This window comes from Gordionus sp. m RMFG-2023, chromosome 2 (genome assembly GCF_954871325.1).
Source record: "Gordionus sp. m RMFG-2023 chromosome 2, tfGorSpeb1-WG-v2, whole genome shotgun sequence".
NCBI lineage: Eukaryota > Metazoa > Nematomorpha > Gordioida > Chordodea > Parachordodidae > Gordionus > Gordionus sp. m RMFG-2023.
Genome location: NC_088776.1, coordinates 45221408 through 45246415, shown reverse-complemented (window position 1 = coordinate 45246415; position 25008 = coordinate 45221408). Strand labels below are relative to the sequence as shown.

General features: G+C 26.1%; 2 protein-coding genes and 1 long non-coding RNA gene across 3 annotated transcripts; 1 reads left to right on the top strand and 2 right to left on the bottom strand.

Annotated features, from left to right (window-relative positions):
- Positions 1-4875: 4875 nt before the first annotated feature.
- On the bottom strand, positions 4876-6184 carry LOC135924376 (uncharacterized). The gene is made up of 2 exons (XM_065459432.1): positions 5551-6184; positions 4876-5345 (listed from the first exon to the last, which is right to left on the bottom strand). Exons 1-2 carry the CDS (start codon positions 6182-6184, stop codon positions 4876-4878), a joined length of 1104 nt encoding a protein of 367 aa, XP_065315504.1.
- Positions 6185-7443: 1259 nt separating this feature from the next.
- On the top strand, positions 7444-8181 carry LOC135923117 (uncharacterized). The gene is made up of 3 exons (XR_010571134.1): positions 7444-7596; positions 7648-7757; positions 7984-8181. It is a non-coding gene; the product is annotated as an uncharacterized LOC135923117 (long non-coding RNA).
- Positions 8182-12385: 4204 nt separating this feature from the next.
- LOC135923116 (UDP-glucose 4-epimerase-like) lies at positions 12386-23906 on the bottom strand. The gene is made up of 7 exons (XM_065457696.1): positions 23757-23906; positions 23601-23716; positions 23442-23555; positions 23223-23399; positions 13212-13392; positions 12768-13115; positions 12386-12527 (listed from the first exon to the last, which is right to left on the bottom strand). Exons 1-7 carry the CDS (start codon positions 23872-23874, stop codon positions 12466-12468), a joined length of 1116 nt encoding a protein of 371 aa, XP_065313768.1. The 5' UTR covers positions 23875-23906; the 3' UTR covers positions 12386-12465.
- Between the last annotated feature and the right edge of the window lie 1102 nt (positions 23907-25008).

Here is a 25008-nt window from a genome sequence, read left to right as displayed (position 1 = left end):
AAATAAAAAATTAAAACTTATTAAAATTAAAACTTATATATAAAATATTAAAACTTAAATATAAAAAAAATATATTTAAATTCATTTTTTTCCCATTTAAAACTATAGATATCAGTTCAAGATTGTGAAAGATATTTTTATCATGTACGTTGAAAAACGTACCGGAAACGTAAACACTCAATTTGTTCGCACTATAAAGGAATATAAATCCTTGCTTAGCTATGCTCATTAATTATTTAAAACAATACCATTGATGCACGAAATTATTTTAAGCAAGTAAAATTATTTAGTTTTTTAAATAATTTTATAGATACTCCCCTCAATTTTAATGAATAAATTATATGTTTAATGTAAATATATTTTTTTGATAAATGCTCATTTTGGATAATTTATTTAAATAAAAATAGGGGTATTGACATTTTATTATTATCTTGTTTAATTTTGTGCTCTCATAATGAGTTTTTGTTCGAAAACAACGGTGAATCCTTTATATAAACATGATAAAAATTGTATGATGTATCTGTAGCTAGATATGTTTTAAATGATGTATCTGTAGTATCTCCATTTAAAAATTATCTTAACAACTCTGATCATTAGGTATGAAAAAACCGGCGGAAAAAGCAAACGAAAAAAAATTGGTTTTTTAAAATATTTTATTGGTACAATATTAATGTATTGCAAATTTTTTATTTTCACAATCATTTGTATAAAATTTTAAAATACAATAAGACAATCATGCCTTCGTAAACATACTTTTATTTAAATATAAATTGGTTGTATTGAATTTTGTAAACAAGATGGTAGGGAGTAGGTGCATGCTCAGTCATGATGTTGATGTTAGAAGTAAAATTCCATTTTGCTCATCATTCTTAAACTATTAGGATCCTTTAGTCCGCAATTACTTGAAGAAAAAGGGCGTTTTGAGCAAAATCTGCATTCATAAATTCCAATATTTCCCTTTTTTGCAATAAAAAGTTGTAGTATTGACCCCGATTTGTATTGTGGCATATTTTAATTTAATGAATAAAAAAATTAAGAAATAAATATTGAATTAACTGATATATATATGTTATTTTAAAAAATTAATAAAATATTATTAAAATATTTTTAGTTATAAAAATAATTGCTAATTTTTTAAAATAATTTATATTGTTATAATGAACATCATCCAACCCTTATCTAAATATTTTTGCAAATAAAATTTAATTAGGGATGCACCGATATTTTTATCGGATCGGATCGATTTTCATTTTTTTAAATATCGGTGATCAGCCAATATTATAACTTTTTCCATTCCGATCCTATAATATGGCCTCTTAATTATTAAAAAAAATATTTCAAAATTACATTATGTAAACTTAAAGATTTTGCTCATAGCTGGCAGAAATGCTTGGACATCAATTTGCCAAATCTCGATGCTTACATAATATTATTTTAGCTAATATCTTAATCGGGCTTTTTAACAAAACTAGGTACACCCCTAAATTTAATAAAAATGATGATTTAAAAAAAATCTTTTGCTCCCTCGATGTTGGTGGTATTAATTTTTCTGTTGCTTTTTGTTAAAAAGCAGTTTTTTTAATTTTATTATCCCTAATAATCGGAGTTGTTAAAAGATACTTTTTAAATGAGCTAGATACAGATCAGAGTTGTTAAAGTAGCGCGTTACTTAGCGCGCTATCTTTTTTAGTAGCTATAGCTAATAGCGGCTACTTTTTTTGAAATTATTTAATTTTTTAGCGCGCTACTTTTAAAAAATATAATGAATGTAAGTATAAGCACGAAAATTTAAATATATTACCATAATTAATTATAATTTTTATGATTTATTATTTAATTTTGAAATAAAATATATTTTCAATTTGTATTATAAACCTAAATCACCTGTTAATAATTTAAAATGGCATCGCATATGGATATCCAAATCGTTGAAAGTGATTCAGAGTCAGACAATGATATTAATGAAATGGAAGATACCAAAGAAGAAAATAATATTCATAGCAATACTTTCTCATTCCCTAGATTTCAAAAATTTTTCAAGATAAATATTAAAACAAAAACTGGCTTCAAATTTATATGTTTAAAATGTAAAAAAAATATTTCCTCAATGCAATCCAGTAGCTATAACCTCAAGAAACACCTAAAGGTAAATTATCATTTTTACATAAAATAATAATATTTATTTTATAAGACTGCTAATAGTTTTAAGAAAATTGAACAACATTTAAATAACTTTGGCATAGGTGAATCTACATCCAAAAAGACTAATTCCATTAGACAAAATAATTAATAATACAAATGCTAATATTTCTCAGAAATTAACTGATAAAGTTATTGTGGATTTTATAATTGATAAAGTTCAGCCAATGGCCTTGGTTGATAATCCATCATTTACTATGATGATTAAAACTTTATCACCTGGTACAACTATTTTATGTCGCCAGACACTTGTGAATAAAATAGCAGAAGTGATGAAAGATGCTTTAATAGTAGAATTGTCAGAGATATCTCATATATGTACCACGGCAGATAGTTGGACACATAACAGAAGGTAAACACTTATTTATATTTATAAATTGATCTGATTAAATATTTTTAGAGCTTATTTGGGAATCAAGGCCATTGGCTAGACCCTAGGACTTTAAAAAGAAGATCAGTAGCATTAGCCCTCAAAAGGATAATAGGATGCCAGACATACAATGTGCAAATAAAATTATTGACGTCTCTTTTAGGATTCATAATAAAGTTTGCAAGATGGTGACCGATAAGTGGTCCAATTAGCTGAAAGCCTTCAGTATTATAGAGTAATTTTTAAAATATTTAGAGTAATAAAATTAAATCAAGTAATAGTTAAGTTATTAATTAAATTTTTCAGTATTTATTTAAAAGTTGTTTAATATTTCACATTATATATAGAATTTTTATTAACTAAATACATACATATTTTAGTAATATTATATCATAATTTATATCAAATTATAAAAAAATAAGTGAATTTAAATTTAACTAATAAAATTTACAACAGATATGGATTATTTCATTAGTTTTTATTGCACAGTGTCATTGAGCTTAACATTTAATATGATATGGTTATTGAATATTTCATGTATGATTTTTACTATATTTATTTCTTATTGAATAATATCCATCGATTTATATACAGTACAGGGAATTCAATGTATTCATTTGATAAAATATTTTTACTTAGTTACATCATAATTCCTGAGGTTTAAAATTTAGAATAGCAACCTAATGATTTTACCACTCCATTTTTGATAAATATCACTACACATTTCTATTAAAACGGGATGAATAATTTATTCTATTTAATATGAATATAGAATATTCGGTGAGGATAATGCTGAAGGTGAGACACAGAGAGATTATTTAGTAAGGCAAAACTGATACTTTCTGATCGTCGCTCTAGACTTGGGGATGATAATATTTATATGATTTTATTATTAAAATTCAACAAATTACCATAAATATTTCAAATTTATTACATAAATTTTTTTATAATCTAAATTAACTATATTTTAATATTTATAAATGTTGATTTTTATATATTATTTACTATACAATTACATTATATGCAAAATAAAAAAAAAATTGTTTTTAAATTTTTTTTATAAAAAGTAGCCTAACCCTGAATTCATAGTGGCGCGATCGCGATTGCGATTTAGACGCGATAAATATAAAATGCAGTAAATATGATATCGCATTCATAGTTACCGATCGCGCGATTTGATACGCGAAAGCAAATCGCCGCGATTTTTTTAAAACACAAATCATTTTGTGTTTATCGCGAGATTTTGAAATAGTGCTTCGTTAAATACAGATTTTGGTGAATATAGCTCAAAATTTTTGATTTTGCGCTACTTTTAAATTTAGCGCTAATTTTTTATTAATTGAAATGATCAATGACAACCTTTTTTGATGATATAAAACCAAAGGATCAAGTTAAAATTATGATTTAAATTTAATTTTTTTTAGAAAATAGATAAAATAGCTTTTATAGATGCAAATGATATATTTAATGAAATAACAGGAGGTATACATGAATGTAAAATATAGCATTTTAATTGATAAAATATATTTATTATTTAAGTGATCTCATTGATAGTGAGAATATATCAGATGATATATTTATTCCCAAAGATTCTGTAGCAAAATCTTAGTAATGATTCTGGTAATTAATAATATCTAAGAATTTATTTTCTCCAAATCAACAAACGCATAATAGAGTTTCTTTTCCTTCGCAAGATACTTCTCCTGAATATGTCTCACCACAAAAATTGCATCTGTCGTGCCTTTTCCCGATGTAAAACCAAACTGCATTTCATCAATTTTAATTTGTTCCCTTAACCGCTTCTCTAACACTCTCTCAAATACTTTCATTGCATGTTCCAAGAGTTTAATAGCTCTGTAAGACCGGCAATCTAAAGGATCACCTTTCCCCTTGTATACTGGGATAATCATACTTCTTCGCCTCGGGAATAGTACCTTCTGTGAAAATTTGATTTGCTAAATTCATTAACCATTCAATCCCTAAATCATCAGAACCTTTAAACATCTCTGATACCACCATCGTTAACCCCGATGCCTTCCCTTTTTCATCTTTTTCACTGCTCTCTTTATCTCGTCCTTGCCAAATTTACACCCTGGGCCTTCTACCTTTGCACAACTAATATTATTATCCCATTCATTTTCTTCATTCAAAAGTCCTTTCATGTAAATCTTCCAGGTGTTCTTAATACCACTACCATCAATCGCCATTTTTCCTTCCATATTTTTCAAACACTTTACACCTATCACATCCTGCCTCTTTTTTGACATATGTTTTGCCATTCGAACCATATTTCCAATTCCATCAGCTCATTCCATTTCTTTAGCAAACTCGTGTCTTTTTTCTTCTTGAGCCTTCGCTATTAATTTCTTAGCATTTCTTTTAGCCATCTTGTAAATATCATTATCACTATTTTCTTTGCTATTATACCATACTTTGAAACACCTCCGTTTCTCATCCACGGCTTTCGCTACCTCCGGGTTCCACCACCAAGTCTTCTTATGTCTAGGCGGCCCTTTTGTCCATCCACATACCTCCTCAGTTGTCATTACCCAGGCTTTCTTTATGGCTTCCCACTTGTCATTCACTCCAGATGCTTGTGCCACCTCCGCCTCCCTAATCGCCAATGCTATATTGAATTGACGTCTAGCACTCTCCTCCTTTAATTTCCAAACCTTCAGCCTTGGGACAAACTTTCTTTTAGTGACCCTGGCACCTTTAAGAGTGAGATCTCCTACAACTAGTCGATATTGATTTATACATTCCTCTCCCGATATCACTTTCACATTTTTTACTATACATCGATCACATATAACAGGTAATACACTGCACTTTTGGTACTACCCGACTTATAAATCACCAGCTTCTCTGATTCTTTCTTAAACATTGTATTACAGACAATCATATCCATAGCATCACTAAAATCCTCTCTCCTTCCAAGTTTCTCATGCCGTAACTGAACCCTCCATGTACTCCGTCATAACCCTCACTACTCGCTCCCACATGTACATTCAGATCACCAGCCAGAATAATCCCCTCTTCATTTGCCAGTCTCGATGTCACCCCCAATAGACTGTCCCAAAATATATCTTTCTCTTCTTCACTTCTTCCAACCTGAGGAACATATGCCGAGATAATATTATATAGCTTTCTACCAAAAATCATCTTGATAACCATTATCTGGTTGTCTAGCCTTCTCACTTCGACTACTTTGTCTACCAATTTCTCCGCAACCAATACCCCAACTCCAGCCTTACCATCAATACCTCCTTGCCAAAAGAATTTATACTTTTCGTTAGTCTTGCCAATCATTCTGGTCCCATTTCCTTTCCATCTAGTCTCCTGTATGCAGCACACATCTATATGTCTTCTGTGCAATACATCGACGACTTCTCCCGCTCTTTCCGTCATACTCCCAACATTCCATGTCGCGACCCTAACTCGATCACCCGTAAACTGGTTTCTCCACTTTTTATCAGGTCGTTTATGGCCGTCATAAGTTTCATTTTCATGAATAGTGGTTCCACCAGGTTTCCCATCCTTCTTTTTGTCGTAGGCGGATGAGGAGGCCCACGGGGTACTTTGGGCTGTACCCCGCCCATGCTTTGTTGTAACCATAGGGAAATTTTGTAGTAAGGTTTTTACAATCGGATGCCCTTCCTGACATCAACCTCTTTAAGTGGTTTTTACACCCCGTCGAGGAGACGGTGATCCTATTCTAGACCCAGATCACAGGGAACCTTTTAGACCGCCATTAGCCGCCAAAAGACGTTGCCACTCCCCCGCCACGATGAGGCTGATGGTAGGATTTTGGGAGAGTTATTTGAAATATATATTTTGTATGTATTTATATTATTTGAAATAAACATTTTGTGAAATACATTGAATGATATAATTATTCCCAAAAGTCCTGCATTAAAGCCTTGTACCTTTATTTTTTATTATAATATATATAAAATACAAAACAAGATATTTATGATTGTACCAATCAGGAAAAAAAAGAAATTAAAAGATTATTGATTAAAATTATTTTGAATAAATTTTTGTTATTTGAAACTATATTAATAACAACTTTATTTTTATTATAATATATATAAAATACAAAACAAGGTATTTATATAAAATACAAAACAAGATATTTATATAACATACAAAATAAGATATGATTAAATTTATAAAAATCTATAATATAGGATTTTTATATAAAATATAAGCATAATCATGGAATGAATCAGAATAGCAGTGTTGATTTATACTATATGAATCTTATGTTGCTAAATACCTAAATAAAAAATATATTTAAATAATAAATTGCTTTATTTTTACCTTAAACAAACCATGAGCTTTTCTTCAACACTTATAGGATGTTTTATAAAATTGGTACATTTGGTATGTAATAAAGGTTTTACAAGTATGAGTATATAATAAAAGGTTTCCTAAATTAAAATTAATTATAGATAAAATAGAATAAAATTACTTTAGTCATTCTCATATAGTTGAAAATTAGGCTCATTTTTTAATAGTTTAGGAAAGAGGACATAAAATTCGCCCTCTTTTGTTTTATTAAAAGATAGTATCTTCTCCTCTTCAAGATCATTCTGTAAAAAAATAATAATTTGAGGATGGATACCATTTTGAATTTTTAACGCTTTGCACTGCACTATAATGAAAATCGCTGCGATCGATCCAGCTGATCGGTCGCTGCGATATCGCGGCGAAATCGCAATCGCTCACTATGAATTCAGGGTAAGGCTACCTTCATAGTGGAGACGGTTCTGATTAGATGTCAAAACATCTGATTTGACGGCGTCCGACAAGGCTTTCATAGTGAATTTTTTTTATAACGATTCGATTTAAACAGATTAGACATTATTTTATTTTTTAAAATGAATCAATATTTCTTAGTTAAATTATGTCAAGAAAGAAAAAAATATAGTTAATTCGAAAAAAAGGAGGGAGGGTATTTTACTTTGCTGCCGAAATTACCTGAAAATGATGTAAAGTTTTATAATTATATGCGTATGAAAAAAGTGAATATATTATTAAATATAGTATTTTCATAATTCCACTTTAAAAAATAGGAAACGTTTTATTATATACTAAATCTTATAAAAGTTACAATCACAAAAAAGAAAACGAATTTTATCAAGAATCAAATTACATCAGATAAAAAGTTAATGATTACCTTGAGGTATTTATTTATAGTTTTTTAACCTGCATATATCTTATAAATTTATTAAAATTAGCTTATCATATATATTAAAATAATTTTATATTTAATATTGAGATCTAACCCTTATATTAATAAAGGTTGAAAAACTTATTAATTATTATTTTTATCAGACACATTATATCTTATTACTAATTTTTATAATTTTAAAATACATTTTTATAATTTCTTACTGCATTTAATCTAGATATCTTGCAACCGGGGATTCATATGTCTCCATATCTTATAATTATAAATTAGGAGTATCCACTATTAAGCAAATAATAGGAGATAAAATCAAGGCTTTATGGGATATTTTGCAACCTATCCATATGATGGTACCTACATTAGAGATGTTTGAGGAAGTAGCTCAAGGCTTTGAGGAGATGTGGAACTTCCCAAACTGTATAGGTGATAGATATATTTAAGCAAAAGATAATATTTTTTAATTATATTATTTCTTGCTATATTAAAATTTTAATATTTTATTAGGGGCCATTGATGGGAAGCATTGTAAGACAAATAAGCCTCCACACACAGGAACACAGTTTTTCAATAATCCTTCAAGAATTGGTGGATCATAATGGCAAATTTATGGTTATAGATGTTGCCAGTTATGGAAGCCAGAGTGATGAAGGAGTCTTTGCAAACTCACTTCTATCAAAAAGAATTGAAAGTGGTGAGCTTCCAATTCAACCCCCTAAGCTTTTACCTAATTCAAATATAGTGGTGCCTCATGTTATTTTAGGGGATGGAGCATATCCTCTGAAAAGATATTTGATGAAGCCATATATTAAAAATAATGATTCTAAAATATTTAACTACCGCCTATCCTGGGCAAGAAGGATAGTGGAGTGTAGTTTTGGGGTTTTAACCCCAAAGTGGAGAATTTTATTAAAACAGGTAGAGGTTACTGTTTTTAAAGACATCATTAAAGCAACTTGTATTTTACATAATATAATATTAACTAAAGAAAATTTAAATATAATAAGTTTTGATCCTGGTGGTTCAAATTATCCTTTATGGAACCAACAGAGTATTAAATAGTTCTGATCAAAATAAAAATATAAGAAATTTATTTAGCAATTATTTTAATAATATAGACATTTTGCCCTGGCAAACTAATATTTTAAATTAATATTTATTTTTTCAATATTTTGAATTTATATGTATTAATTTCTTTATATTTTTTGGTATATATTTTCTTTTTATAAAAATACAAGAACTTGTTTATAAAATAATTATTTTGTACCAATTTCCCATGTTTTTATTTAATAAATTCTTAAAAAAAATTTATACATGTAAATAAATATTGTCTGCTATTGTAGGTGAATGGGTAATAAGATTTATTAGAAATTGATACTACTGAGGTCTGTATTACTACTGATTTTTTAATGTGATATTTTTTTTAAAGTAGCTTATATAAAAAAACGATCCTGAGTGTAATATCTTGCCTACTTAGTAAGCCTTGACTAATCAAATTTATTTTTATCAGACCTTTCCTGATATGGTACTTAAAATGATATAATTATAGGTTAGGCTAAGTTTAAAAAGCACAAAACAAATATTTATTATTTTGTAATAAAAAATTTAAAATATGTTTAACAATAATAATATATTTATTTATAAATAAAAATATTAAAAAATATATTTATTTAAAAATAAAAATATTAAAAAATATATTTATTTAAAAATAAAAATATTAAAAAATATATTTATTTAAAAATAAAAATATTAAAAAATATATAATTTATTTTTTTAATTGACTTTTATATAAAAAAAATCATTTGAATAATGTTCATTTTCACTTTATCTTTGTGATCCTGTGGTAAAGATGACAATTCTTCATCTATAAATTTAGCAAAGGAGGATACTTCTTTTTTATCCTCCTCTATTTTTATTATTTTTTCAAATAATTTTTCTCTAAAATTTGTTTTTCCTTTTTTATTCGATTTTGAAATATTTTTTTCTACATATATATTTTCATCTGTGGTGATATCATACAGCGGAGTGGAATTTGATATGGTTATGTTGGATATTTGTGTTCTAGGTGTTAATGTTTTGTTTAAAAAAGATAATGCTTCATAATACGGCCATACAGATATATATGGTGTCCTGCTGAACCACTAGGTTTATCCAGAGTTTTTTTATATTCTTTATTTTGGTAATCTCTGAGATTGTTCCACCTAGTTTTTAACTCATCACCTGAAAATATAAAACAGATAAATAATCATATTGTTTGCTCAATTATTGATAGTGTTTAATTTAATTAAAAAATTAAGTTTGCTCCTAAATGATTATTCAAAGATATTGATTAACATTGTAATACCAAATTTAAGAATTAAATAGTAAGCTTAATCTTTTTATCTAAATACTTACATGAGATAATATAGTATTAATTCAATATAACAAATGATAGAATTAATATTTTTAGGATGATTTATTATTAATACATCAACAAGCTTAGTTATTTTTAACAAGGTATGCTAGAAATAGAGAAGACAAATGGAAGAGTAAAATTTAACTCATCACCTAAAAAATATAAAACAGAGGTAATGAATGATCATATTGTTTGATCAATTCTAAATATATATATAATTATTGAAAGTGTTCAATTTAATTAATAAAATATATTCAAAAAATTTTATCTTATATTTATAAAGTTTTAATACCTGATTCACCAAAATTTATCCAAAATTCGGATTTTTTGCTCGAATCCTTGTAACTTTCATTAAATTTATCATATATAAATTTAGATCCTCTTACAGCTTCAATTAAATCTAACACATTAATTTTCATTTTTAACATCAACAAGCTAAAATATTAGAAAAAAAAAATTATATTTAGTTATTTTTAACAAGGTAGATGAGAGTCAAAGAGAAGATAAATGGAATAGTTATGATAAAATGCTATTATAATTAATACAAAAAATTCTATTAGTTAATAATGTATATATGTATTATAATGTTAGAATTAAAATAAAATTCTATTTAGTTATGATAAATAGAGATATAGTATTAATACAATATAACAAATGATAGCATTAATATTTTTAGGGTAATTTATTATTAAAACATAAACAAGCTTAGTTATTTTTAACAAGGTATGTTACAAATAGAGAAGACAAATGGAAGAGTAAAATTTAACTCATCACCTAAAAAATATCTGTAAAAACTAACTATTTAAAAAATTCTATGTTATATTTGTAAAGTTTTAATACCTGATTCACCAAATTGTAAACCTAAATTTATCCATAATTTATAACTATAAAAATTTTATAAGTAACGTTATAACGCTCTATAAGATTTGTCGGATCAAAAAGTCAAAATGTTTTGATTTCAAAATTTGCCAGATCCGTTTTTAAGATGGAAGGTATCGGAATGGACACACTATGAACTTATATATCATTTTTAATGAGATTGACTTTTGACGGAACGGATGTAAAAATCGGATCCGTCTCCACTATGAAAGCAGCCTAGTAGCTAAAGCTACTTTTTAAAAATATTAGCTAATAGCGAGCTACTTTTTTTTAACAATTAGCGATAGCGGTAGCGCGCGAATTTTTTTGACAAATAACGATCAACTCTGATACAGATACATCATCAAAAATAGATCTAGATATAATTTCACAAATGTATCTGTAAACAGATACAATTTTTATCATAGATATATAAAGGGTTCGCCGTTGTTCTCGAACAAAACTCTATGAGAGCATAAAATATGTAAACAATATTTTTATATTTTGTTCTCATTCAATTGTCATTACCCCTATTTTTATCGTTCTTTTGAACAAATTCTTAAAACCAGCATTTACTTAAATTTTTTACATTAATAATTCATTCATTAAATGTCAGAAGGAATATCTATAAAATTATTTTAAAAAATTATAAATAAATTTAAAATTGCAATAATGGTATTGTTTTTAATAATTAATGGGCGTCATTGCTAAGCAAGGATTTATATATACCTCTACATGATAAAAATATCCACAATCTTGAACTATTTATAGATTTAAATGGTGAAAAAAAAATTTAATAAATATTTATATATAAATTTTAATATTTTATTTTATATATAAGTTTTAATATCTTAAATATAAGTTTTAATATCTTAAATATAAGTTTTACATTATATATATTTTTATTATATTAGTTTTAATATTTTTTAATATATATTTATTTAAATTTTATGCTTATATGAAATAAAATGAATCATAAGTTAAATAAAAGTATATTAAAATGTATCTTAAAAGTATCTATAAGCAGGCACATACCTCTAAAATAGTATGTACATACTGATTGGACCTAACCACTTAATTTTATTACATAAAGAAATTTAAACTAATTTTTGGAGATTTTTTTAAAGAAAAAGGGTAAAGAGGATCCCTAAGAATAATGTTTTGGATGCAATTTCGACCAATAGTGGACATAGAAACCTATAATAATCAACTAAAAGTAGCAATATCTAAGTCAAAAAATTACATGTCAGCAAGAATCTATTTTTTTTAATACCATGACGATCCTTAAAATATGGATTACAAAATATTATATCGTATAAAAATTTAGTATAATATATTAATTTTTTAGATAAAAATAGATTGATTCGTATAAATAACTTTTTTTAAAAATTGACCCAACTTTAAAAAATTATGTTCATAAATTAATGTTCGTGAATTATTCCATAAATTATACTAAATTTTTTCAGTTGCAAAGCCTTTAGGATTATTTTTCTGCCAATTCCAAGTATCTTGACCTAATAATAAAATAGATGATTAGTAGGGCTATTGTTTTCATTTAAAAATATTGAAAGCTTCCTTATTAATGATAATTTATTTGTAAGTTATGCAGAATGTCAAAATAAAATTAATTAGTAATTCGAAATAATATGAGTAATCGAAAACTATTGGTATAAAAACTGAGATATATATATAATCCTTAATACGTTAATCAAGGAGATAATGGCTTACGACAAATTGCTAAAATAAAAACTTACACATCTCGTTAATATCCATCCCAGCCTTCCAGTTTAGCTCCTTGAGCGCTAACGAAGCATCAGCATAACAAGAGGCGGTGTCCCCAGCTCTACGTGCTTGAAATTCATAAGGAATCTTTTTACCGCAAACTTTTTCGAAATTATGCATGAGTTCTAACACAGAACAACCTTTTCCTACTCCCAAGTTATATATCCTGACGCCATCACTTTTATCATCTTTATGACTTAGAGCCTCCTTACCTTGTTTGCTATTATTTAAAGATCCGTTATTAATTTTTGGAGTCATGGTTTTAAGGGCACACACATGCCCCTTAGCTAAATCTACCACATGTATGTAGTCTCGGACACCTAAACATGAAGATAAAATGATTGATATTTTTTTTATAAAGATGAAGAATGTGGATTCGAATAATTAATTATAGAAAATTTCTGAGATATTTCTACCTGTGCCGTCGACGGTGGAATAATCATTGCCAAAAATATTTAATTTGGGAAATATGCCCATTGCAGTTTTAGATATGTAAGGCATCAGATTATTAGGAATATCAAGCGGATCTTCGCCAATTTTTCCCGATTTATGAGCTCCGATTGGATTAAAATATCTGAGTATGACAATGTTCCAGGACTGGTATTAAAATGTATGTTTGAATAAATAGTTTATGTAAATCGTTATATTTCCAACTCAATATATTAAATGTTAATAACCGATAAGAAAAACATATATTTAATCTGCTATTAATTTCCATATGATTCATAGAAAAATGGCCTAGATACTATATCTGTGTGAAAAGCTTCTATTAGGAGCTGGAAACGTTATTATGGTCAAGGACTAATGAATCGAGTGTTTAAAAGAATATTTTACAATATAAATAGTCGGGTAAAATGAAGCGAGTTTTCATAGAGATATTCATCAATCGGAAGGCGATAAAAGTTGTTATGAATATGAGGCGGTGGAAAGAGATACAGTCTAAAAGATTTTGCAGGTAACTGGGACAGAACCCAGTTAAAATGTTAATTTAATATTTAAATGTTTTCCAAAAAAGGTTTAAAATTTATCTGCAAATCGTAAGTATAGTGTTTAAAAAAGGAGGGCCTAAAAATTGTTAAAAATTTCGGATGCATCTAGGCATCTATGTACAAAAGACATTTTTTACTCAAACATATAAATTTTTATATCTATTAAGAAACAAACCCTAAAGAATTTTTTTAAAAAATATAAGCTTTCAAATTCAATTATGGCTCATCTTGGGAACCCAACTACCCTTATATTTTATTTATTTATAGATTTTTATCAATTGTATAGTATATTTAATCCTTAAAAATATTATTCATGTTAATATATTTATTTAATTATGTAATAAATTAGGATTATTTTCATAATTCTAGAATCAATCTTCCCACCCCATCCAAATCCTGTTCCCTCACGTAACAGTTTATAACAAATTAAATTTTAAATGATCCAAATTTTCTTAAAAAAGTAAATGTGCCCAAAATTTTTGAAATAATCATCATTTATTTGTGTTATTATTTTATCAAACTATAGACACTTAAAGTGGAGGATGAAATTTCTTAAATAACTTAAAAGAAATAGAAGAAACAGATGGCTAAGGTAGCTGTAAATAGACCTTTTACCCTGATATAAAATAACGCCTAATATCTAAATGTTTATTTTTGACTATTTTTAAACAGTCATCTAGAATAACTAATACTTCTTAATCTATGACAAATTAATATTTTAAGCTACATTAAAAAAATACCATATCAAAAAGTATAGTAAATAAAAGACAATATACTAAAACCTAAACAAATTTAAAATTTGGAAATAATATATTTAGTCAAATAACATGGTTTATAAAGGAAAAAGTCATTGCCATAGGTCCCATTAAAACTATAAGACTAAATGGGGCAGATTTGAGTTTCTCCAGTACAAGATACACTTTTTTCATAAATATTCTAGCATCCATTGTTTGAGGTTAGTTAGGATAAAAAAAATAGCAAAAGGAAATTATATTTCCCATCTATACTGCATTGGATCTAAATTTTTATTAAATTATCTGGTTATTTAAATAGAACAAGCCAGATCCAAATAGGGAAGATTCAGGTCCAGTCCTATACTCAACAGATCTCTATATATTATGGCAAGTGGTAAACAATTCCCTAAAAAATCTTTTTTGAGATGGTAGAATTATTTTTGGAAATTTTAATAAAAAATATTATTAAGGGAATTTTTTAGGGCAATTATATTCTGAAATTTTTATATTATTAACTAGAGGTAGTGTTGTTAAAACGCCGCGAGTCGCGACCCCGACCCAAAGCTCGGGTCGTTTTATTCGACTCCGACTCAATGTTTGGGTCGTTTTTTTCGACTTCGACCCAAAATATGGGTCGTTTTTTACGACTCCGACTAAAAATTTGGGTCGTTTTTTTCGACTTCGACCCAAAATATGGGTCGTTTTTTACGACTCCGACTAAAAATTTGGGTCGTTTTTTTCGACTTCGACCCAAAATATGGGTCGTTTTTTACGACTCAAACTTGAAGTTTGGGTCATATTTTTCGACTCAAACTTGAAGTTTGGGTCGTATTTTTCGACTCAAACTTGAAGTTTGGGTCGTATTTTTCGACTCCAACTCAAAGTTTGGGACGTTTTTCTGACTCAGACTCAAACATCGGGTCGTTTTATTCAATCCGACCCAAAATATGGATCTTTTTTTTTAAAGTCGACTTAAAGTTAGGGTTGCTTTTTTTCACCCTTAACCCAATATCTAGATCATTTTTTTTGACCAAAAGTCAAATAACATTTAGTATATATTAATATTATAGGCGGGAAAGTTACTTAAAGCTTCTTTAAATTATAATACTCTGGATTAACTATTCATCATAGTTATTTTTTTAAATTTTTAAGTGAAAATGCACCATAGAAAAGAGCCATTTGTTATGATGGTTATTTTTGAACTTTTTTAAATGAAATAGATAAAAATATATATTGTAGACATGTTAAATCAAAATTTCAGTGAAGATGTACCATAGATAAGTGACAATTGTCATAATCGCCATTTTTGAGCCTTTTTGAGTTTTTTTAAAGGAAATAGCTAAAAATATATATTCTAAACATGTTAAATTAAAAATTCAGTGAGGATGTATCATAGATAGGTGACAATTGTCATAATCGCTATTTTTGAACTTTTTCAAATTTTTTTAAAGGAAATAGCTAAAAATATATATTCTAAACATGTTAAATTAAAAATTCAGTGAGGATGTATCATAGGTAGGTGACAATTGTCATAATCGTTATTTTTGAACTTTTTTCAATTTTTTTAAAGGAAATAGCTTAAAATATATATTCTAAACATGTTAAATTAAAAATTCAGTGAGGATGTATCATAGATAGATGACAATTGTCATAATCGCTATTTTTGAACTTTTTCAAATTTTTTTAAAGGAAATAGCTAAAAATATATATTCTAAACATGTTAAATTAAAAATTCAGTGAGGATGTATCATAGGTAGGTGACAATTGTCATAATCGTTATTTTTGAACTTTTTTCAATTTTTTTAAAGGAAATATCTAAAAATATATATTCTAAACATGTTAAATTAAAAATTCAGTGAGGAAGTATCATATATAGGTGACAATTGTCATAATCGCTATTTTTGAACTTTTTCAAATTTTTTTAAAGGAAATATCTAAAAATATATATTCTAAACATGTTAAATTAAAAATTCAGTGATGATGTATCATAGATAGGTGACAATTGTCATAATCGCTATTTTTGAACTTTTTCAAATTTTTTTAAAGGAAATAGCTAAAATTATATATTCTAAACATGTTAAATTAAAAATTCAGTGATCGTTATTTTTGAACTTTTTCAATTTTTTTAAAGGAAATAGCTAAAAATATATTTTCTAAACATGTTAAATTAAAAATTCAGTGAGGATGTATCATAGATAGGTGACAATTGTCATAATCGCTATTTTTGAACTTTTTCAATTTTTTTAAAGGAAATAGCTAAAATTATATATTCAAAACATGTTAAATTAAAAATTCAGTGAGGATGTATCATATATAGGTGACAATTGTCAAAATCGCTATTTTTGAACTTTTTCAAATTTTTTTAAAGGAAATAGCTAAAAATATATATTCTAAACATGTTGAATTAAAAATTTAAGAGGATGTATCATAGATAGGTGACAATTTTCATAATCGCTATTTTTATCATTTTTTAAAGAAAATAGCTAAAAATATATATTCTAAACATGTTAAATTAAAAATTCAGTGAGGATGTATCATAGATAGGTGACAATTGTCATAATCGTTATTTTTAAACTTTTTCCAATTTTTTTAAAGCAAATAGCTAAAGATATATATCCTAAACATGTTAAATTAAAATATCAGTGAGGATGTATCATAGATAAGGGACAAAAAATGTTATTATATATACGAGTATTAAGGTACATAATAATTTTTAAGTGATAAAATGAGATGCTAATATATTTCTTGTAATTTTAATTTTTAAAAAAATTCTTAAATATGTTATTGTCATAGACTGGGTCAGAAAATCAACTATCACATAAACTCATCTATGTTTTATTCATATTATATTAAGTTTGAGGATATTAAAATATTTCCTCTTTGAAGTTTCTAGTTAGGATAAAATTTACTTGGCACATCTTACAATGATATTTATACCTTGTTTTTTTTTCGAGAATAAATTTTATGCGATATTTCATGAAGGAAATTACATATCATTGTACAGAGAAATAACTTTGTATATATTATCTTCATCAATATCTTTTATATCAATCTCTATCGATGACATTTTAAATTATATTGGAAAACTAGATTGTGTAGATTTATAATTATTAATTTAAAGGATTAAGATTTTAGAATTAATTATAAATATATCTTAATAATTTTTATATGCATTTAATATTTAAAATCTCTCGTTATAAGCCTATTTAGCAAGAAAAATATTGACTAATCCTGAAATTACGATAATAGATATCTATACCTTTATATAATCTATGAGAAAATTTGCTCTCATAATATTCTTCTTAATAAAATAGTGAATAATTAACGCCTGAAAAAAAGTATAGCGCTTTATAACATGGTTCAAAGTTAATCCTAGTATCAATTTTAATTTGTAATTTTTCTCAAGTGTTCAAAATTCTAAATCTTAATATCAAAAACTATTTTAGTTATCAATTTAGTAATATTAAAACACTAATATTCTCCAGTATTCATAAAAAACAACAGCCTGAAACAAGAATACTAAGCTCAAATCATCTTAAATATTTGATACATTTATAGTTTAAATATTTTTATTTAAATTATATATATTTATTAATGTACAAAAAATTTAATTTAACATTATATATAGATATAAAAATTATGTATAAAATTTATTATTCATGATATTGATATCCCATGAATTTAAACATAAACACTGTTTAAGTGTTTCGGAGGCCATGCGATTTCTTTTCTTTGTTACGGTGTCCACCCCTCTTGAGAAGACACGCTCGCTCTCAACGGATGTACTTTGCTGCGACAAAAAATCTTTAGCCAACATGCAAAGGTACGGAAAACGCTCAGAATTACAGTACGACTTAAAAAAACTCGACTTAACACTACATTTATGAAAAATATGGCTCGCCTAAATTATTAAATTATATTTAAAAAAATTCATATTTTAATTGAAAAAATGCATCCGGAATCGCAAAAACTTATTTAAAAAATTTATTGTTTTATTAGTTTAAAAATTCCATATGGAAGTGAAGTGACTATTTAAATTCTAAAATTATAAAAGATATTTTATTTTACTTTTAGTGGTGCCAGCTAGACGGCAAATTTGTTGAGATTTTTTCTTTTCTTCATTGTTAGGGATAGGGATATGATTAATAATCATTTTTATTAACTTTCCAAATTTTTTTTTATTATTTTTAGGGGTATAAATCTAAATTTTTTTATTTTATTCATTTTTTGTTTTTAAAATTATAATTTAATATTATTAACATAAATTTTATTAATAAAAGTTCTCCAATTTAAATCATTTCTTAAATGTTTTACACATTAAAATTGATACTGGGATTAACTTTGAACCATGTTATAAAGCGCTATACTTTTTTTCAGGCGTTAATTATTCACTATTTTATTAAAAAGAATATTATGAGAGCAATTTTTCTCATAGATTATATAAAGGTATAGATATCTATTATTGTAATTTCAGGATTAGTCAATATTTTTCTTGCTAAATAGGCTTATAACGAGAGATTTTAAATATTAAATGCATATAAAAATTATTAAGATATATTTATAATTAATTCTAAAATCTTAATCCTTTAAATTAATAATTATAAATCTACACAATCTAGTTTTCCAATATAATTTAAAATGTCATCGATAGAGATTGATATAAAAGATATTGGTGCAGATAATATATACAAAGTTATTTCTCTGTACAATGATATGTAATTTCCTTCATGAAATATCGCATAAAATTTATTCTCGAAAAAAAAACAAGGTATAAATATCATTGTAAGATGTGCCAAGTAAATTTTATCCTAACTAGAAACTTCAAAGAGGAAATATTTTAATATCCTCAAACTTAATATAATATGAATAAAACATAGATGAGTTTATGTGATAGTTGATTTTCTGACCCAGTCTATGACAATAACATATTTAAGAATTTTTTTATAAATTAAAATTACAAGAAATATATTAGCATCTCATTTTATCACTTAAAAATTATTATGTACCTTACTACTCGTATATATAATAACATTTTTTGTCCCTTATCTATGATACATCCTCACTGATATTTTAATTTAACATGTTTAGGATATATATCTTTAGCTATTTGCTTTAAAAAAATTGGAAAAAGTTTAAAAATAACGATTATGACAATTGTCACCTATCTATGATACATCCTCACTGAATTTTTAATTTAACATGTTTAGAATATATATTTTTAGCTATTTTCTTTAAAAAATGATAAAAATAGCGATTATGAAAATTGTCACCTATCTATGATACATCCTCTTAAATTTTTAATTCAACATGTTTAGAATATATATTTTTAGCTATTTCCTTTAAAAAAATTTGAAAAAGTTCAAAAATAGCGATTATGACAATTGTCACCTATATATGATACATCCTCACTGAATTTTTAATTTAACATGTTTTGAATATATAATTTTAGCTATTTCCTTTAAAAAAATTGAAAAAGTTCAAAAATAGCGATTATGACAATTGTCACCTATCTATGATACATCCTCACTGAATTTTTAATTTAACATGTTTAGAATATATATTTTTAGCTATTTCCTTTAAAAAAATTGAAAAAGTTCATAAATAACGATTATGACAATTGTCACCTATCTATGATACATCCTCATTGAATTTTTAATTTAACATGTTTAGAATATATAATTTTAGCTATTTCCTTTAAAAAAATTTGAAAAAGTTCAAAAATAGCGATTATGACAATTGTCACCTATCTATGATACATCATCACTGAATTTTTAATTTAACATGTTTAGAATCTATATTTTTAGATATTTCCTTTAAAAAAATTTGAAAAAGTTCAAAAATAGCGATTATGACAATTGTCACCTATATATGATACTTCCTCACTGAATTTTTAATTTAACATGTTTAGAATATATATTTTTAGCTATTTTCTTTAAAAAATGATAAAAATAGCGATTATGAAAATTGTCACCTATCTATGATACATCCTCTTAAATTTTTAATTTAACATGTTTAGAATATATATTTTTAGCTATTTTCTTTAAAAAATGATAAAAATAGCGATTATGAAAATTGTCACCTATCTATGATACATCCTCTTAAATTTTTAATTCAACATGTTTAGAATATATATTTTTAGCTATTTCCTTTAAAAAAATTTGAAAAAGTTCAAAAATAGCGATTATGACAATTGTCACCTATATATGATACATCCTCACTGAATTTTTAATTTAACATGTTTTGAATATATAATTTTAGCTATTTCCTTTAAAAAAATTGAAAAAGTTCAAAAATAGCGATTATGACAATTGTCACCTATCTATGATACATCCTCACTGAATTTTTAATTTAACATGTTTAGAATATATATTTTTAGCTATTTCCTTTAAAAAAATTTGAAAAAGTTCAAAAATAGCGATTATGACAATTGTCACCTATATATGATACATCCTCACTGAATTTTTAATTTAACATGTTTTGAATATATAATTTTAGCTATTTCCTTTAAAAAAATTGAAAAAGTTCAAAAATAGCGATTATGACAATTGTCACCTATCTATGATACATCCTCACTGAATTTTTAATTTAACATGTTTAGAATATATATTTTTAGCTATTTCCTTTTAAAAAATTGAAAAAGTTCATAAATAACGATTATGACAATTGTCACCTATCTATGATACATCCTCACTGAATTTTTAATTTAACATGTTTAGAATATATAATTTTAGCTATTTCCTTTAAAAAAATTTGAAAAAGTTCAAAAATAGCGATTATGACAATTGTCACCTATATATGATACTTCCTCACTGAATTTTTAATTTAACATGTTTAGAATATATATTTTTAGATATTTCCTTTAAAAAAATTGAAAAAAGTTCAAAAATAACGATTATGACAATTGTCACCTACCTATGATACATCCTCACTGAATTTTTAATTTAACATGTTTAGAATATATATTTTTAGCTATTTCCTTTAAAAAAATTTGAAAAAGTTCAAAAATAGCGATTATGACAATTGTCACCTATCTATGATACATCCTCACTGAATTTTTAATTTAACATGTTTAGAATATATATTTTTAGCTATTTCCTTTAAAAAAATTGAAAAAAAGTTCAAAAATAACGATTATGACAATTGTCACCTATCTATGATACATCCTCATTGAATTTTTAATTTAACATGTTTTGAATATATAATTTTATCTATTTCCTTTAAAAAAATTGAAAAAGTTCAAAAATAACGATTATGACAATTGTCACCTATCTATGATACATCCTCACTGAATTTTTAATTTAACATGTTTAGAATATATATTTTTAGCTATTTCCTTTAAAAAAACTCAAAAAGGCTCAAAAATGGCGATTATGACAATTGTCACTTATCTATGGTACATCTTCACTGAAATTTTGATTTAACATGTCTACAATATATATTTTTATCTATTTCATTTAAAAAAGTTCAAAAATAACCATCATAACAAATGGATCTTTTCTATGGTGCATTTTCACTTAAAAATTTAAAAAAATAACTATGATGAATAGTTAATCCAGAGTATTATAATTTAAAGAAGCTTTAAGTAACTTTCCCGCCTATAATATTAATATATACTAAATGTTATTTGACTTTTGGTCAAAAAAAATGATCTAGATATTGGGTTAAGGGTGAAAAAAAGCAACCCTAACTTTAAGTCGACTTTAAAAAAAAAGATCCATATTTTGGGTCGGATTGAATAAAACGACCCGATGTTTGAGTCTGAGTCAGAAAAACGACCCAAAATTTGAGTTGGAGTCGAAAAATACGACCCAAACTTCAAGTTTGAGTCGAAAAATACGACCCAAACTTCAAGTTTGAGTCGAAAAATACGACCCAAACTTCAAGTTTGAGTCGAAAAATATGACCCAAACTTCAAGTTTGAGTTGTAAAAAACGACCCATATTTTGGGTCGAAGTCGAAAAAAACGACCCAAATTTTTAGTCGGAGTCGTAAAAAACAACCCATATTTTGGGTCGAAGTCGAAAAAAACGACCCAAATTTTTAGTCGGAGTCGTAAAAAACGACCCATATTTTGGGTCGAGGTCGTTTTTTTCGGCTTGGACTTGGGTCGGAGTCGAAAAAAACGACCCATATTTTGGGTCGAAGTCGTTTTTTTCGGCTTGAACTCGGGTCGAAGTCGTAAAAAACGACCAAAACTTTGAGTTAGAGTCGAAAAAAACGACCCAAAATTTGGGTGAGCTCTGTTCGAGCCGACTCGGCTAAGCCGATTAACAACACTAACTAGAGGATACTGCAAATGGAAAAATTTTAAGGCTTGGCCCAGTGGGAATTTGGTTTTTGCTCAGCCCAGTTTCAATTTTTCACAAAATTGTCCAGCCCTATTTTTAATTTTTTTTAAATACAAGGTCTAAACAAAAATATATGTTATTGAACACCAAAATAAACAACTACTTTATGATGAGTGGTTTAATTGATAAAAACATTATACTTTATGGATTATTACTTCTATGAAATGGTAGAATTCATCAAATATATAAAAAAATTCAAATTTTGACCAGCTCATTAAATCTTTCCAGAAATTACTTAGTCCAGCCTGCCAGGTATTTCAGATCTCTATTATAAACCATAAAATTATCTCTAATTTAAAACAAAAATTGATTAGCTAATTTATAAATAATAATCTATATATAATGAAAAATTATACTCTATCTGATTCTGCTAAATCCCTCAGAATTTCTTCAATAAAATATTTACTCTTTCCATAAGCATTTATACAATTACCAACAGGATGTTTTTCATCTATAGGTAAATATTGTGGCTCCCCATAAACTGTTGCTGAACTTGAGAATATTATATTTTTGACATTAAATTTAAACATGGTCTGATATTAGATATTATATATATTATAAATTATGAAAATTACATTTAATAGATTTAATGTCCCACCTAAATTAACAGTATAGTATTTCAATGGAATTTGTTTTGACTCACTCACTGATTTTAAGCCAGAAAAATGTATAACACAAAAAAATGAATACTATATAAATTTAAACATTTAGTTTGAGGGAAATAGCAATAATACTTTAATAAATATTTTTTCAAGATCTTTGATGTTTAATAAATCAACTTGAAAAAACGTGACATTTTTACCTGTTATTTCTTCTACCCTTTTTAGGCTTTCAGCTTTATTATTATGATCTAATTTAAAATTTAAATAAAAAATCTTTTTTTATATTACCTTTTACACTATTACTAAAATTATCAACGATTATTGGATTGTATCCTGCATTTAATAGTTCAATAACAGTGTGACTTCCTATATAACCAGCTCCTCCTGTAACTAATATATCGAGCATCGTACGATTTATTTTAATATTTATATAATATATTTAAACGTAATCGTGCAAATATTTGAAAGCATGTAAACAATGAATGAATGTTCTTTCCGTATAGCAGTCTTTCGAATGTCAATCATCGTCAAATTTAACAAGTAAAAATTTTATTTTTTTAAGATGGGAATATTTTTTAGTTTTCACTAGTAAGAAGATAACTCTTATTTAGCCAATAAATTACCTTAATATTATTTCATCACAGTAATTTGGAAAAGCATCAAAAGATTAAATTCCAAATTTAATAATGAATTCTAGCAAATTAGAAAATGTAGTTTCACCTAAAAGCGTGAAAAATGTCAAAAATATTTTAAGAAAATAGCAAAATTTAAAAATTAGTGAGCAATGTAAAATTAAATCCGAAAATTTAATAGTAAATGAGCAATTGCAGGTCAATTAAGTATTTTAGCACTTTTTTTAGGAGAAAAGTATTTCTATAGGCGAGATGTCTTAGGGGAAAATGGCCATAAGCAAAACACACCCCAATCATAAAACATATTAGTTCATTTGTTAAAAAGCTATTAAAAATATCATAGCCCAAACCGCGTAGACAGCAGGAGAGGGGAACCCCCCCCCATACCCATATCATCAAATTTGTGAAAAAATACAAAAGAGGTCAGATACATAGCAAGCGATGGTGAAAGAGGGAAAAATTTCTTCCAAGCAAGAATTTTTGAAAAAATATAAAAGTACCTTATGAATTTTGAATTGCAAAATGTTCTATTTCATATAGGTTATTTTGAATTGCAAAATGTTCTATTTCATATAGGTTATTTTTGATTCTAAATATTAGCAAAAGTTAATATTATTTAAATATTTATTTCTTGTGTGTTAATGTTATCTCACAAAAATTTAAAGTATATTTTCTTACAATTTTTTAACCTTAAACACAGATGGACAGCGTCTACATGATAGGATTTTCACTGGATGCAAACCCCACTCAAAAATCTAATACCCACCTAAAAAATTTCGTTGCCTTGCGGCTATGTTTTCCCATTATTAATAACAACCTTTTAATTGTAATAATACTCCTTTCAAAAATTTTAAAAAGAATAACTTCAATTATTTTATCTCTACCACCAACTATCAAAATATTGTGAA